Source organism: Mus caroli, chromosome 3, assembly GCF_900094665.2.
Source record: "Mus caroli chromosome 3, CAROLI_EIJ_v1.1, whole genome shotgun sequence".
In the NCBI taxonomy this organism is placed as follows: Eukaryota; Metazoa; Chordata; class Mammalia; order Rodentia; family Muridae; genus Mus; species Mus caroli.
The window spans coordinates 45,177,849-45,194,838 of NC_034572.1; the positions used below are offsets into that span (position 1 = coordinate 45,177,849).

Sequence of the window (16,990 nt, forward strand, 5' to 3'; positions counted from 1 at the left end):
CCTTCCTTCCTTCCTTCCTTCCTTCCTTCCTTCCTTCCTTCCTTCCTTCCTTCCCGGGGGTTTCTCACTGCCTAGAACTTGCTCAGCAGGCTAGGCTGGCTGGCCAGTGAGTCCCAGGGACGCCCCTGTCTGCAGCTCCCCAGGGCTACGGTTGCAAGCATCTGCCACCACGCCCAGCTTTTCACACTGAGGCTCTGGGGACTTGACGAGTCTCCTTCTCCCTACAAGGCAGACACTTTAAATCGCTGCAGCATCTCTCCATTACCCCCAACCCACAAGATATGACCTTGACCTATATAGCCCAGGCTTGCCCAGGACGCATGACTCTCCAGCCTCATCCTCACAAACAAAGGGGGTATGGGTCCATGCCTTGCCTGACACTCCCTCATGATTCTGAGAGTAGATGATGGACAGACTGAAAGGAATTCATTTTCAGGGGCTGAGACTCAGATGGGGACACCGCTGTGTAATGGACCTGGACGACCCTCACGCTTTCGGCCTTTCAGGTGCTAAGATTACAGGCACGCAGCACTGCACCCTGCCTGTCAACTTTTAGCTTTTGAGTTTGGATTTTTTTTCCCCCACTAAAACCCTTCCTGGCAAGATGGAGACTATCGTATAATGTTGCATTAGCATGGGGGCGGGGGGACTTTCCTAAAAACATACCACGTTGGAGGCCATTAATTCATTATTAGGAATCTAACTAGATCTTGGGTTTCAGATGTTGGGCGTGGTCTAGAGGAGACACAAGACTGTGTCATTGTCCCACTTTCCATGACCATGAAAGAGGCTTGCTTAAGCTAAGGGACTTTAGTCCATTAGGTTGAATTCACATCTTTCCCCCTTACCTCTTGGTGTGTAATTCGGACTCCATTATAAAACGACATAACAGTATTGGGTCCCACTGCTACCTTGGAAAACAGCCCTTCTCCAGCACTGGAGATGAGAGAGTCGGCAACATAAACCCTAAATATAGATATAATAATAAAAATCAGATCGTGAGCTTTTCAACGTGACCCATCACTTCATGTCAATCACCAAAATTCCATTACAAATTATTCCAATTATTCAACAAAGGAAGGGGGAGGGTCAAGAAAGTAAACTGCAATATGTTAGTAACAGGAATGGAAGAAACACCTTTTATCTCTGCAAGCTCTGTATTCAAATTGAACTCTACCCCACTCCTTTAGATGAAGTATCTGGCTCAGGCTGGCCTCAGACTTGTTCCTGAGCCAATGACAACAGGAACTCCTTCTTAATTATTATTTTATTTTGAGACAGGTTCTCTCTGTGTAGCCCTGGCTATCCTGGAACTCTTTCTATAGATCAGGCTGGCCTCGAACTCACAGAGATCCCCTTCCTCTGCTTCCAGGGAATCCAGTGACAACCACCTGACGATAATGATGAACTACCAATCTTCCTGCTCCCACCTCAAGTGCCCAATTTTCTGTGGTGCCAGAGATCAAACCTAGGGTTTTGAGAATACCAGGTACACATTCTATTAACGGAGCCGCATCCCCAGGCCTCAAACAAGCTTCCCTAGGGCTGGGGAGATGGCTGCTCTTCTAGACCACCTGGGTTTGGTTCCCAGCACCCATATGGCATCTCATAATTATTTGTAACCACAGTGCCAGGGATCTGATGCCCTCCTCTGGCCCCTGTGAACAGTGTACCCACATGGTGCACAGATACACATGCAAACACTCATACACATAATTTTTAAAAAAGTCTTCTTTAACAAGGAGTAATTATTATAGATCTCTAAAGCTACCCATACCTGATATACCTTTTTGAAAAGGAAGATAACATTTACAGCTAATGGTGATTTTTAGTCTTACCAGACAAGAAAACATTCCCCAGCTTTTCAAAGCCAGATCACAGAGAAAGACCATTTCTTAGTTAAATGCCAAGACGGACTGTTCACACAAAAGGTGACAATGAATCAGATATATCCAACAAGAATTTCCCAACAAAGGGGTTAAAGCAGCGGTCAGCTAGCTACAGGTCAAATCTGACTGCTGCTCATTTTTGTTGATAAAGTTTTATTGAGACACAGTTGTCTCTCCCAGTTTGCTGAAGACCGTGTCTGACTACTGCTGGGCTCAGAGGGAGAGATGAGTCTGTGCATCAGACAACACAAGGCCCCCCAAGCTTCCACATTGTTACTCAGGGTGAAAAAGGTTCCTACGAATAGCTTTACAAGACAAGCACTCTCGGTTGTGGAGTGGATGTAATAGAAACGTATGCTCCACCAACAAAGCTTCCATTTCTTCATGCGCTGTGATGGATGGCCCTGCTAGAGGCTGGACACCTGTAATTTTGGCTTATTTTTATGGACTAGAAAGCTGAATTATTGCTTCCAATTCTGCTCCTTTCCTGTGACAGAATGATACATCTCACCCTTTTGCCAGGTGACCTCGTGACACTCCCTTCAGCGCAGGAGCGTTGTATATACCCCACCCTGCTGACTCTGCTGTTAGAAGACAGAGGAAGGCCCTGCTGCTTGGCTTCAGGTGTTAAGAGACATGATGAGTTTCTGCCAGTCTCTTCCAGTTTCCACTGTCTCCAGGAAAAAAATATGCCCTGGAGTTGTTTTTCCTTTAGCCAGAGTCTTGGAATGAAGAGATGTGAAACAGACCTGAACCCGACTTGAATCCTGGAGCCCAGCCTAGTCTGGCTGAGCCTGGTGAAGCCCAAATAAAAAATGGCTGAACCGAAGCCAACCCTCCGAACCATGCGTAGAACACAAAATGCTCGCCCCTGTAAACAGCTAAGCGGTTTGAGAGAGTATTGCTATGCAGAATTTCACAACAGCAGCCTAGCTTGATAGCTACAGTTGGCCCTGTAGTGTTTTGGGGCTAACACAGAAAACAGTCTGCACCCTGGCCCTGGGCCAGAACCTCTTGTCAAAAAAGGACATTTTTCTCCCTGCCTGTGGCACTGCGGGATCAGCTTGGTCAGGCAGACCAGGAGAAGGCTTGTTTCTCAGATGGGAGCAGAAAGTAAACAAGAGCTAACCCATGCCCTGGGGGTTGTGGACTGTCCTTACTCAGAAGTAGACCAGCTGCTGGAGAGTGAGAATTCTGAGCACCTAGGCCAAGCTAAAGGGCAGCCAACTGCATAGGTTAGGAGTGAAATGGCCAGACTTGACTAGGCGGGGAGCTTTTATGATCGCCATTATTAGCTGTCTTTCTACACTGTCTTCCGTTATAAATAAGGAGGTTGCCTTATGGTCCAAGGATCAGGCTGCAGAGAATAGAAGTTGTGCTGAAGGGACAGGGCAGGCTTGAAAGGAGGAGGCTAGAGGGAGCCCTGACAGGACCTGTAACACGGCTCTGTGGGTGAAAGCACCTGTTTCAAGCCTGACTCCTTCCACCTGGTGGAAGGAAAGAACTGGTTTCAGAAGTTGTTCTCTAATTTGTACGTGCTTGCTTCCCCATCCACCCGGAGTCCTGAGAAAGGGACTGACGGACTGACCCAACACCTTTCCTAGAGAATTCGTTCTGGGACAAGATGAACTGGCTATTGATAGTGTAGACACTTTCCACGGTCAGGCTCGCTATAAGCGTGTAACTGGTCTTCCTCAGGATACCCAAATCCTTACTTGGAAGATGTGCCAAGGAAAAGCGCTCATTATGGAGGGGCTTGGGGTTGAGCAAGAGCCCAGCCTGAGCAGAGAGCCACAGGAGAACGAGGGTGCCCACCACCAGGGCACACACAGGGCAGTGAAAGGCACAAGGAAACAGTTACCTCTCAGACTCATAAGGGTCTGGAAGGAGGGCATCGCTGGAGATGCAGGAGGAAGTCGATTTATCAAAGTGGTACACGGAACCTAAAAGGCAAATCCACACGTGAGTTCAGGTGCAGAGCCCGGCAGCACACACAGATGTGTTCCTCATCATGGGAGGGCCCAATCAATCATGCGTGCCAATCTGGTCACGACAGCTAGAATAGCTAAGTCGACCTCTGCCCATTTACTCTTTGATTAGGTTTTTGAATCTTGCCTCCCCCCACCCTCCCACTTAGTAGGAGACAGGGCCCTACTAAGTTGTCCAGCCTGGCTTTGACCTTATAATCCTCAAGTTTTTGAGTGGGTGAGATTACAGACCTGCATTTACCAGCCCTGGTTTAGTTTAAGTCTTAATGGACAACCATCAGACTTAACTCTTGGGATTCCTATTTGTTGAGTTTCCTTTATTCAAGTGCCTTAAAAACCTGCTTGGGTACCTAAAATTTTAAGAAAAACAAAAAACACTTTTTAATAGAATTTTCAGACTTTTTGATTAGAACAAACTGGGTAATGGTTTTTAAATTTCTCTGAGGGTCTCTTCATCCCAGACAGTCTGTAAACTATAGCAGAGCCCAGCACATGACTCAGCCTCACAGAATTAAGAACGACATTGCTCTCCATGCTACATGAACTGTCATTTGGCTTCTGTCTTGGTGGCTCAGCACCCGGGGCGTGATGATTCCTGAAGATAGATATGCAACTGTCCTAGAATCACTGTTGGCTTTCTGTCAACCTTGGCAAATGCCGAGGGTTCATAAACAAAGAAACAAGATTTGGAACCAGGTACGGGGTAGTAAACTCCTACAAAGCAAATTATTTTTAGCACCAAGACCACACAAGCAATCCCATCAGTCAGGCCTTCAGTGGCTGTCATGGTTACCAGACCCCTTTCCTGTTGTTTAAAATACAATGGTAACCTACATGAATACCTCAAACTTAAGTTAGAAAACCCAAATCAGCCAGCGACAACCTAGGACCAGACCACTTAAGGATTGCAAAAGTGGGACTTTCAGGTGGGCAACTTGGTTACACGGGAGGCAGGAGAGCCGTGAAGCTAAGCAGGGAGCCCAGAGGAATTCAGGGATCATGTTCTCCCAGGCCCCACAATGCATCTGTGGTAAGCAGCCTCTTGGGCTTACACAAACTCAGACATCAGATACACAGGAGCCTGGGAAACAGCCTGTCAAAGAAGCAGGCAGAGGAATACAAGGGATAGTGTAATGGCCCTCTTTGGTTGTAAAACTTTACTACATCTGAAACTAACCGAAATCCAAGTGGCTCCGTACACCTGTGAGGGATCTGTTTTTCTTTCTTTCTTTCTTTCTTTCTTTCTTTCTTTCTTTCTTTCTTTCTTTCTTTCTTTCTTTCTTTCTTTCTTTCTTTCTTCCTTCCGTTGTAAAACTTTACTACATCTGAAACTAACCAAAATCCAAGTGGTTCCGTACACCTGTGAGGGATTTGTCTGTCTTTCTTTCTTTCTTTCTTTCTTTCTTTCTTTCTTTCTTTCTTTCTTTCTTTCTTTTAGATTTACTTATTTATTATATTTACACTGTAGCTGTCTTCAGACACTCCAGCAGAGGGAGTCAGATCTCGTTAGGGATGGTTGTGAGCCAGCATGTGGTTGCTGGGATTTGAACTCTGGACCTTCGGGAAGAGTAGTCGGGTGCTCTTACCCACTAAGCCATCTCATTAGCCTGGGATCTGTTTTCGTAATTAAATCATTTGCAGTGGGAGGCACCGCCTTTAATCCGGATCTTTAGAGGTGGGAAGATCCATCTTTAACCTGGACCACACGTTCTCAAAGACAACGTGACCCAGACCATGACTCAGTAGTTGCTGGAATTTGAGAATCAAACCATGTGACTTAAAGTTCTGCCTCTTGGGTAGTTTTAAATTTGTATCTCGGCTAGGGCTGGAGCCCCACTTGAGAACACTTAGCTGCCATATACCAGCCCTAAAGTCTGAACTCTAGAGCTGCACAATGAATAATGTCAAAGCGCACCACTAGATCCCACTTAAAATGCCGCAATGGAGTCGGGCAGTGGTGGCACATGCACTCCTTTAACCCCAGCACTGGGGAGACTGAGGCAGGTGGATCTCTGAGTTTGAGGCCAGCTGGTCTACAGAGGAAGTTCCAGGTCAACCGGGGACATAGAGAAATTGTCTCAAAAACAAAACAAAGCATGACCCAAAACTCCTGTAATGGGCTAGAGAGATGGCTCAGAGGTTAAGATTACTGACTGCTCTTGCTGAGGTCCTGGGTTCTATTCCCAGTACCCACTTGGCAGCTCCCAACTATATCACCAGGTCCAGGGGATCCAACGCCCCTCCTCTGGCTTCTAGGCATGTTGGACAGCCATCGATCTCTGCATTTGCCACCATTCACCTGCCAAAGAGGTGGGGTGGAACAGCAGGCATCAATTTTAAATTAAAAACAAAAACCAAAAAAACACCCTTCATTTTGGGATTAAATGAGTTTATACTTGTGTGTTGGGGTGAATGCCAGCAGCAACTTGTACGAGGGTGACTTTGAGGGGTGGTCCTCAGGTCCCATCTACCTTGTGATTCAGAGATTTTGCAGGCCTGGAGTTGGTCAGCAAGTTCTGGGGATCTGCCTGTCTCCCAGTCTCCCCTTTTCCCCATCTCCAGTGCCAGGTAGCTTTTGTACATGGGATTTTGAGCTCCAACTCTGGTGGCGAGCACTTTCCTACGGAGCTATTTCCACAGCTCCTAGACTAACAGTGAAAATACAGAAAAGCACAAAGAAAGCACAGGATGTTCTCGCTATTTCTCATAATGGTGACTTTTAAAAAGGATTTTATATATATTTATCATGTGTGTGTGCATACACACATACTGTGCCTGTATGCTTGTGGGGGGGGGGGTGTCCAAGGACAGCTTTCAGGAATTGACTCTTCATTCTCTACACAGGTCCCAGAGATCGAACTCAGGTCGTAGGCTTTTGAAGCAAGCTCCTTTAGCTGCAGAGCTGTCTCACAGGCTTACTCAGCTCTTCAGCTTATACAGATTTTGAAGTTGATTTGATTTGATTCCTTAATAGTATAAAAATCACAGCTCAGTGTTTTAGGGCTACCGTCATCTGAACTGAGTGAATTGCCACCTCTGTCCCTTCTGGAGTCATGGGCGCCTCCTCCCGTGACTCCTCGGCATATCCCACTGACACACACGCTACACTTTCTCTGTCTCTCACACTTTGTCATGTGACTTGCAACATATGTGAGTGAAAGATTCACGGGGAGGCTTCAGGAGGCCCTGCTGGTATTGTCTGATTATTCTCTGACACATCTATGAACCACTGTGAGATGCTCTTGCCCAACAGGGCCACTGTGCCTTCAGATTTGGCTCAAAGATAAAACACAGATCAAATCTGACCAGAAGCTCAGAGTTTAGCCTGGCTCAGCCCAGACCAGGCTAGACCAGCTGAACCCGGGACACAGCAGGCCTGCGTCTGCTGTCATAAAAGAGGGAGAGGCCTAGGGGTCTGGGTTTTTTTGCCCAAACCTTACTGACATGCCATTAAAGTGGGCTGCTCAGGGAAGAAAAGGAACTCTGCCACCTGTCACTCCACTGGAAGCAGATCCAACTTACTTCCCGATGTCACTTCAAAGTGTGGCCTCCCTTCTTCGGTGGCCATGAGGGTGGCCAGTTTCCCTTCAAGCATCTCTCCATCAATGAACTTCCCATAGAGCGCAGTCCTCTGGTCAGGGTACACATAGGCGATCTTTTCTCCCGTCATCTCCCCATCTTCATTGACTTCCCCGACGAGGCTGCCTCCATCCTGGCAGGAGAAACCCGGACATGGAGATATTACATAAAGGATTCCTCTGTAGGGTATGAGTTCAAGAGAGTCCTCTTCCGCACCCCACTGTGAAGAAAGTTGACACTGAGTTTTAAACTTAAGAATCTAGAGCTTTTGACAAGAGAGAAGGCTCTTGATGCCTCTGTCACATGCAAATGGACTTCTGGAATGTTCTACGCATAGGGGGCTTGCATGCCTCATTTAGAGGAGGAGACTGAAGGGTACTCCAGGGTACTAATCCTGGATCAGTTAGTAGCATGCTGGCTTGATGTGTATTGAAGAAACAAACACGTTAAGCTCATAACATAATGCAAACATTTAAAGGAAATAGAAGCTGTATGTTATTGTTATTACAGTGCACACCTGTAACCTCAGCGTTCCAAAGACTGAGGCATAAGGATTGTGAATTTTAGGTCAGTCTAGGCTACAAACTATTTCTGTCTCGAATTCCCTCAAAAAAGGTGTGTGTGTGTGGGGGGGGGAGTACAAGTATCTATAGCAGGGTATTATTATCTGCTAGTCATATGGTCTCACATCTTTTTGTTTGTTTGTTTGTTTGTTGTTTTTTGGGTTTTTTCTTTTTTTTTTTTGGTTTTTTGAGACAGGGTTTCTCTGTATAGCCCTGGCTGTCTTGGAACTCACTCTGTAGACTAGGCTGGCCTCGAACTCAGAAATCCGCCTGCCTCTGCCTCCGAACTGCTAGGATTAAAGGCATACGCCACAATTGCCTGGCATGGTCTCACATCTTAAAACTTTCTTTTCTTTTAAAAATAATTTATTTTGTGTGCATGGCTGCTTTACCTGCCTATGTGTCTGTGCACTACGTGCATATAGTGGGAGAAGAGGGTAACAGGACTGGAGCTGGGTTACAGCCAGTTATGAGGGTGCTGGGACTTGAACTTGGGTCCTCTGGTTGAGTACCCAGTGCTCTAACCACTGAACTATCTCTACAGTCCATCTGTCTTCCTTCCTTTTTCTCGTTCTGGTTTTTTGTTTGTTTGTTTGTTTGTTTAATTTTAAGAAAAGTTCTTGCTATGTTTTTGAGCCTGGCTTTGGATTCATTATCTAGGACAGACTAGCTGTAAATTCACTGTGGTCGCTGTGTCTGCTTCTCAAGTGCGGGAATTGCAGGAGGCCCAACTCACTTCTCTACCAAGAAAATCTTACATCTGGATATGGTCTCGAACACCTTTGATCTCAGCACTAGGGAAGCAGAGCTAGGCACATCTCTGATGTCTGTAAGTGTGATGCCAACCCGGTCTATTCAGGACAGCGAGGATTATATAGGGAGATCCTGTCTTAAAAATTCAACACAATAAAATTGTCAGTTAGAATGAACTTTAAAAAATTATTATTATTATCATGATTATTTGCAGTGCTGGGAGTGAACCAAGGGCCCTTATATGGTAGTACATGCTAAACACTCTACCTCTGAGCTAAATCTCTATGTTCTTAAGAATTAACTTGGGCCAGCCAGGCGTGGTGGTGCACGCCTTTATTCCCAGCACTTGGGATGCAGAGGCTGGAGGATCCCTGTGAGGCCAGCCTGGTCTACATAGTTCTAGGACAGCCAAGGCTATTACACAGAGAAACCTCATCGTGACAACCGAAGTTGGGGGGTAGGGGTAGAAAGAAAGAAAAGAAAAGAATTAATTTGGGCTACATGAGTAACAATAGTGTTGTCTGTATTTTCTAAGTGATTAAATAAATAAACAAAAGGTCTTGTCTCCTCTAGTCGCTTCTTTCTTTCCTTCTTCGTTGGTGGCTGCCCTGCCTCCCTCCAGGGGAAGGGACAGCTTTGTTTTCTTCCTTAGGACAAAGGCCAGAGTAATTCTATGTCTTGGCAAGCGCCAGGGTCACAGTAGGTAACCAACAAATGCTTGGTGTTTTAGTTTTGTGTGTATATCCCTGTGTGCACCTGTATTTGCATGGGTGGGCATGCACCATGGTGCACGTGAGGTCAGAGCACCGCCTACAGAAGCCAGTTCTCAACTTCTGATACGTGGATGCCAGGAGACCCATCCTTGTCCGGTTTAGTGGCAGACACCTCTTCTCACTAAGCCATCCCACAAACACGTTTTAGTTGAACTGGGGGCTACCACAGTGTTGTGGATAATCTAATTTAGGAAGCAAGAGATGGGGCCTCTGCTGGAAGTCCTTACTGCATAACTTACCAATCAAAGTCCCTTGTAAGCTTGCTAAACAATTCGATTGCATGGTGCCTCGGATAGCTTGGTTAATGTCCTGGGCTCAAAAATCTAGGAACAGTTATACGAAGTAGCAATGCAGGGTGGCACTCATGTGACCGTCAGTGCTACTATTGGGAAAGGGATAAGTGGCCTGACCTACACGAGTCGCACAGATCGACACAGTCTAACCACTCTTTGGTGGGGGAGAGATTATAAACTAAAATAAATTTCAGAACCTATGAGGAAAAATGTATAGCATCATTTTCGTGGGTAGACAATGCTCTTTGTCCGTCTTACTAATGCAGTGTCCTTTCTGTACCATCTACCTTGAGGCTACTACTGCTGAGCCACAGTGTGTTAGCACATAGTGTGTGTTATTCTTACATGTGGTAACCAACAGGAGCTACCTACCACATTACTGCCTATTTGAAGCAGACATAAGCCTTTATTTAGGGCCTCACACCCTTTTCTCTCAAAAGCTGAATTTATTACTTTGCACTTACAAAATAGAAATCCTTTGGTTTTCTAAATAATAAAAGAAAATAAAATGCACTGGAAGCTAAAAACCAAACCAAACCAAACCAATTTCTTGCTGCTGCAGACGGTGCCTCTTGCTAGTGTTCAGCTAGCATGATCTTGTCCCTGGGTTTGAGCCTCAGCTCTGCATAGCCTGAGTTGGTGGCATGCACCTGTAATTCCAGCCTTTAGGAGGCAGAGGCAGGGGAATCAGAGGTTCAAGGTGCTCTGCAGCTACACAGAGAATCTGAGGCCAGCCTGGGCTACACAAGACTGTCTCAAAAACCGAAATAACACCGGCAAAACTTCTGTATCATAATTAGAGGGAGATTTTTCAAAAGAAGCTGTTCTTAGAGCAATCTCACACGAACAATAGGCACAATAGTTCGTCTCCTACTCTTAGTTATTCGTGCTATGGAACAAATACTGCCCAGCTGCTCTATCAAAGAACACGGGGAAGAGGCCATTGTCTGGTTCCTTCCGCTCGCTGGCTCCCCCTAGCGGGATTGGTGATCAAATGCTTGTTGACAACACGTTTCTCTTTTGGGTGGGGATTAAGAAGATAAAGGCTGTTTGGGATATCTCTACAATGGGTCCTAGGCACTGTCCTGTCAATCCCAGGATGGCCCAAGTCCCTCAGAGTTCTAGTGCTTGAGCAGCAAAAGGGACCTAGAAGCCCTTAGTGGCTCTGTGTTCCCACCCCGTCTCCAGTTTAAAGTGACTACAGTGATGACCAGCAAGCCAGTGTCTGACACTGATGACCACTTCTGTACTGACTCAGCTTCCAGACAGCCTCGGGCTGTAGTCAGCCCCTTCCACCCTCAACAGATACCGCATGTGCCGTCCGCCATTCTGAGAACTAGTTATTATCTCCCAGTGCCTCTTTCCTAACAGTCTTCTCTTGGTGTTTGATAAGACCAGAGGGTGAAACGTTGCTCCAGTGGCTGGCCCCACCGAGGTACCTGCAGCGGTACTAGCTGGATCATGGGGGGCGAGGGGGGGAAGAAGGGGGAAAGGACACAAAAGTGGGAGCTGACATTTTGGTGTCTGGGGGATTGGGGGGGGGCTGGGCATGCATATGATGAAGACACACTGCATACACATGTATGATATCTCAAAGAACACATAAAATATTATTCTCTAAAATAATGTCATTTTTAAAGACATTTTTAGGTTTGACTACAGTCAGTGAGATGACTGTAGGAGACGGTCTCAGCTGTACGTTCCATCTCACCACAGGACTTCCGTCGATCCTAGTCACAAGTGAGATGACAGGGTGTGGGAGTCTCTGGGAATCCCTGTTTCGGCTCTCTCTCATCCTCTGCCTACACAGGCTCTGCTCACTTTTCTGACAAGTCTCTCAGATGTCAGTAGCACCCCAGCTCCAAGCAACATGGAGCTCAGCCCGGCCACTCAGAAGTCCTCTCTCACCCTTCAGAAACTGCAGGTACCTTGGTCCCAGTATCGGCTTCTCTGCCTCTACCTAGACAGTCACCCAAGTAACGTCTGAGCCACAGGACAGTCAGGACTACATAGGAAACCCTTGTCTCAAAAATAAATATAAACCAAGTGTGTGTAGGATGACACTGGGTGTCCCGATCTATCACTCTCTGCTTTAGTGCCAGAGACAGGGTCTCCCTGAACTTGAGGTATGCCAGCCCAGAGACCCTCCCATGAGACCCAAGTAAAAGCCTTGTGAGTGCATAAGGGACCAAGCCAGGCTTTTTACTTGCTTTCTGGGGATTTGAACTCAGATCCACTTACTTCAGCAATATCCGCTGAACCATCTCCTCAGCAGATTAAATGATTTATAAAGAACAGTGTGAGCTGGTGAGATCGTTTGGGGAGGGGGTTGGGGTTGGGGTAAGGGTGTTTGCTGTTCACCAGCAGGGGTGTAGTAACTCCAGAAAGACCAGAAACTGCTGAATTCAATCTCACATGTAAGAGACTAGATAAAATTAAGCAACAGCTGGGTGTGGTGGTGCACGCCTTAATCCCAGCACTCGGGAGGCAGAAGCAGGTGGATTTCTATGAGTTCGAGGACAGCCTGGTCTACAGAGTGAATCTGAGGCCAGATGATTTACAGGGTAAGATTCTCTGTCTCATCTCCTCTTATCTTCCTTCCTTCCTTCCTTTCTCTCTCTCTCTCTCTCTCTCTCTCTCTCTCTCTCTCTCTCTCTCTCTCACTCTGAGCCAGGGTCTCTCTACATTGCCCTGGCTGTTCCGGAACTCACTATGTGCCAGGGATTAAAGGCATGCATCGCCACTCCCAGCCATCCCTCCATATGCATTTCAACAATGAAAAAAAATCTTTCTGCTTCTTTCTATAGGGCAAGGGAATTTAAAGTAACTTTTTTTCCCTACTCTACTGATGGTATAATAAAACTAGTTTGTCCCAGTGATGAGAAAACAGTCAGGAATACTCAGTATGACTCAGAACAACAATTACTAGCAAGTCCTAAGTCCTAGTGAACAACAGCAGGTAGGCTGGCCTCAGAAAGTCTTTAGCAGCTGGCCATGGCTTCACAGAGGATACATATTTACGATTTATTGTGAGGAGTCAGAACGCTGTCTTAAAACACGTTCCCTTCTTTGTTTCTCAGAGTGAACAGGTGGCAGCTTACTGGGTAATGGATCCAACACACTCCATGTCGATTGTTGTCTTTGTACTGCCCCTTGAAGATCAGCCTCCCGTCGGAGTCGTACTCCTGGGCCGGTCCGTTCAGCTCTCCATCCACATAGGTGCCTTGGAGAACACCTCCGTCCTCATAGGTGTAAACGCCCTGGCCCTGCAGGGCGTCGTCCACGTAAAATCCCTCCAGGGTGCTGCGGGACAAGGCGGGACAGAAAGGACAGTCTGATGAACTGGTGTTATACTTCCTCCCATCTCTCTCCCTCCTTCCTTCTTCTCCCTCTCCCCTGCCCTGCACACCTCCCCTCTGCCCCCCACCCCCAGCAAACATTCGGCAGGTAGATTATGTCTTGCTGTTGTTGGCTCTCTCATTCCACTCTGTGGGTCCTGGGGATCAAACTCAGGTTGTCAGGCTTGGTGGCAAGCACCTTTACCTACGGAGCCATTGAAAAACAAAGGATCGGGTCCAAGGACCCACAGGCTCAGCTCTGTTTCAACCCTTACACGTATTCAAAACAATACCTGGAGTTCCCATAGGAACAATGTCAAAAGGCGGACAAATGGTTGGTGATGTCAGCTTGTTGGTAGGGCATTTACCCAACATGCCCAAGGCCCTAGGTTCCAGGAAGCCTTAACCCATAATCCCCTGGTTCTTATGAACCCCCCCCCCCCACACACACACACTTTTTTCTCTGCCAAAGGAAAGGAAGAAGAAGAAAGCCACAGGTTGGGCTGAGAACAAGTCTCACCTCCCTGTGTCTCCGTGGCCAGGCAGGAGCGCAGCTTACACCGGGCACTGGCATTTCTGCTATTACACTCATCTCATGATGGTCCCTCGCTTCCGCCTGAGGGCCAGCACTCACTGACCCCCTTGGATGGCTCAAACATAGGGGTCTTCAGTCACTCGGGTATGGCCTAGCTTATGCAACTGGTCATCTTATTTTCAAGGCACTAACACTGAATTCTACAGTAGCAATGACAGCTGGAACCAGACCAAAAGGCTCTCCTTTGCCTCCCTTTGGAGACAGGGGAGGCTTTGTTTTTGTTTTACAGTCATGTATTCACGAACGACAGGGACGGGCTCTGAAAAAAATGTGTCCTAAGATGGTTTTGTCATTGTATGAACAACACAAATATATACACATACAAATCTAGATGCTATAGCGGCTTCAACACGTAGGTTACATGAAAATCTTTTGGGACCTTTGTGGCATACGCTGTGTGCGTGTCTCTGTGTGTGTGTGTTAGCTGTACACATGTGTTCATATACACAATCAGTGGTGTAAAGGAAGACTGTAGGCTCAACCCTGAGGTCTCATTAGCAGCCTGACGGAGCCTGAGCCCCACGGTGCTGGACCAGAAGAAAGCTCAGAAGAAAGCGCACAGTATGTTTATGTCAATTACACCATTCTTTTCTTACCTCTGTCCTCAGAAAATACATTTGGAAGATCAGACATATGTTTTGTGTCCAATTTACTTATACAATGGAAGTAAGTTTATCAAAAATTCTATTTGGAATAAAGGAAAGGGCAATCCAAATCATTTTAAAATTTTTAAATGTTAGGGTCCACAATATGGCTCAGTGGGAAAAGGTGCTTGCTGCCAAATCTGAGGATATGAGTTTGATCCCCTGGGCACACATTATGGAAGGAGAGAACCCACGAAGGTAAGTTGTGCTCTGGCTTCCACATGCAGCTCAGGGCACCTACGCCTCCCTACACATAACATCCACACACAAAATAGACAAATGTAATTAAAGATTAAAAAATTAAATATAAGGTACTCAGAAATCACTATGGTTTGATTAACACCAGCTTCTATTCACAGATGCAGCAAGAGCCTTGAAAAGCATCTTTCTATGTAGTGAGCATTGTATGGGGCTCTTGCCAGCATGGTGCACAGAACACGCACAGCCCAACTATACTCCATGGTAAGCACACACTGTATACTGGGTAGGCAGGATAAATGCATACCTTACACCAGGACAAGCGGACACTGTGTACTAGGTTAAGTGGGACAAGCGGACATGATATACGTCATGTTCTGGGGCAGGTAGAACAAAGCGAGGCATAGGGACTGAGCGGGCTGCCCCCGCCTCTGCCGAGCAAAGCCTTGTCTTGTGATTGAGAATGATCCGTAATTATTAAATGAAATTCACAGCCCGAGCACTGACAGCTCCTGATTTCATTGTAATTACACTACTTGTGGTCTCCCAAGGGGATAAATAGTTCTCTTTCCCGTTTGTTTGTATTATCAAAGACAAATAGGCTTATTAAATTCACGAAAGGAATAAAGTATACTTTAACATCGCTTTTGCATAAATAATCAAAACTCTAAACTCAGTGAGGCTGAATTAATGAGCTGCAGCTGTCATTAGAGCCACACAATTAAAAAAAGAGAGCTGCTTGCTCGGAGAAGGGCTGCATTCAACTGACGGGGAGATGAGGCATAGACTGCAGGGAAGTGAACCATCTCTCTTCATTGCTGGGTGGGATTGTCAGGTAAGATATAAGACGCTCAGTAAAGTCTGAATTTTAGGCAGGTTATAAACTTCAGCAGGTGTATAGCCCAAATATTGAGGATACGATATAAATATAAATATGTTTTGTTGTTGTTGCTGGAACTATTAATTGAACCACGTGTTCAAGTTTTTATTTGCTAGTCCTGTTTGACTTTAGGTCTTCCGTGTACACTTGGGCATTACCCCACCAGACGAGCATGCCAATACTGCTCAGATTCATGATCAAATCTTGAAGGCACGGGTCCTTTGGACAAGTTACTATCCGTGTGCCTTGCACATATTTTCAGTTTATGAATGCCATGGCTTGCATTTGGAGGTACAAGGACAACTTTTGGGAATCAGCTTCTCCTGCTGTAGGTCCTGGGAGCTGAGCTCAGGTCATCTGGAGAGAGCTTTGACCCACTGAAACATGGCTGTTTGGTTTTTGTTTTTGCCATACAGGGTTGGTCCTGCTTGTCCTGAAACTCACTCTATAGACCAGGCTGGCCTAGAACTCAGAGATCTGCCTGCCTCTGCCTCTGCCTCTCAAGTGCCAAGGGAGGAGGTGCCTCTACTGACACATCTTGTTTTGATCCTGGTCCTCACTGTTTTCAGAGGCTTGTGCTGCCTGCCAGCCCAACCTCACTCCACTCTCATGGGAAACAGCTTTGTCCAGCTGGCTTCCCAGGCACTTCCTAGCACTGACGGTCCAGGGCTCAGTCCTTCCTACGCTGGACAGACAGCAAACAGTCTACAGCTCAGCCAGACTCAAGAGCCCTTAAAACTACATTCTTGGGGATGAAAGAAAGATGTTTCTCTTTCTGTAATAATATATGTATGACCCAACTGAATGGAAAGAGGAAGGAATTGATATCTTTCATGTTAAAAATTTTAGGGCTGGTGAGATGGCTCAGCAGTTAAGAGCGCCGACTGCTCTTCCAAAGGTCCTGAGTTCAAATCCCAGCAACCACATGGTGGCTCACAACCATCCATAACGAAATCTGATGCCCTCTTCTGGAGTCTCTGAAGACAGCTACAGTGTACTTACATATAATAAAATAAATAAATATTTTAAAAAAATTTTAACGTAATGTTTTCATTGGAACAAACAATAAACCAAGTATCCCCAAGCTACAGAAAGTATGGGTTTTCATTATTCCTATCCAAAGAATTTGATTGATCTTTATGTGAACATCATGCATTTCTAATTTCCCTCCCTGTCCTTTTTCCTTCCCTCTCTCCCTCTCTCCCCCTCTCCCCTCTCTCTGTCACAGAGTCTCACTGTGTAGCCTAGGCTGGTCCTCAAATGTAGGATCCTCGGTCTCCTTAGTGTTGGGGTTATATGTTTGTACCACTGTGCTCACCTCTGCTCACCTCTGTATTTGACTCTTGTTTGTTTTGAGACAAGGTCTCATGTCCTCAGGCTGGTCTTGAACTCACTATGCAGCTGATAATAAACTCTTGCTCCTTCTGCCTCCCCTTCCTAGGTGCTGAAACTGTAGGCAGAGACCCCTGCTAACGGCTGCAGCGTTCCCCCCCCCCC

The 16,990-nt window shown here is 46.4% G+C and overlaps 1 protein-coding gene across 1 annotated transcript in view; it reads right to left on the reverse strand.

The window, feature by feature from the left end:
- Positions 1 to 16,990, reverse strand: part of Setd7 (SET domain containing 7, histone lysine methyltransferase) — a 44,368-nt gene that overhangs the window by 13,599 nt on the left and 13,779 nt on the right. The window contains exons 3-6 of the mRNA XM_021158736.2: positions 12,940 to 13,141; positions 7,400 to 7,589; positions 3,751 to 3,832; positions 849 to 966 (exon numbers count right to left, since the gene is read on the reverse strand). Coding sequence (XP_021014395.1) covers positions 849 to 966; positions 3,751 to 3,832; positions 7,400 to 7,589; positions 12,940 to 13,141 — 592 coding nt within the window. The remainder of the gene's footprint in view (positions 1 to 848; positions 967 to 3,750; positions 3,833 to 7,399; positions 7,590 to 12,939; positions 13,142 to 16,990) is intronic.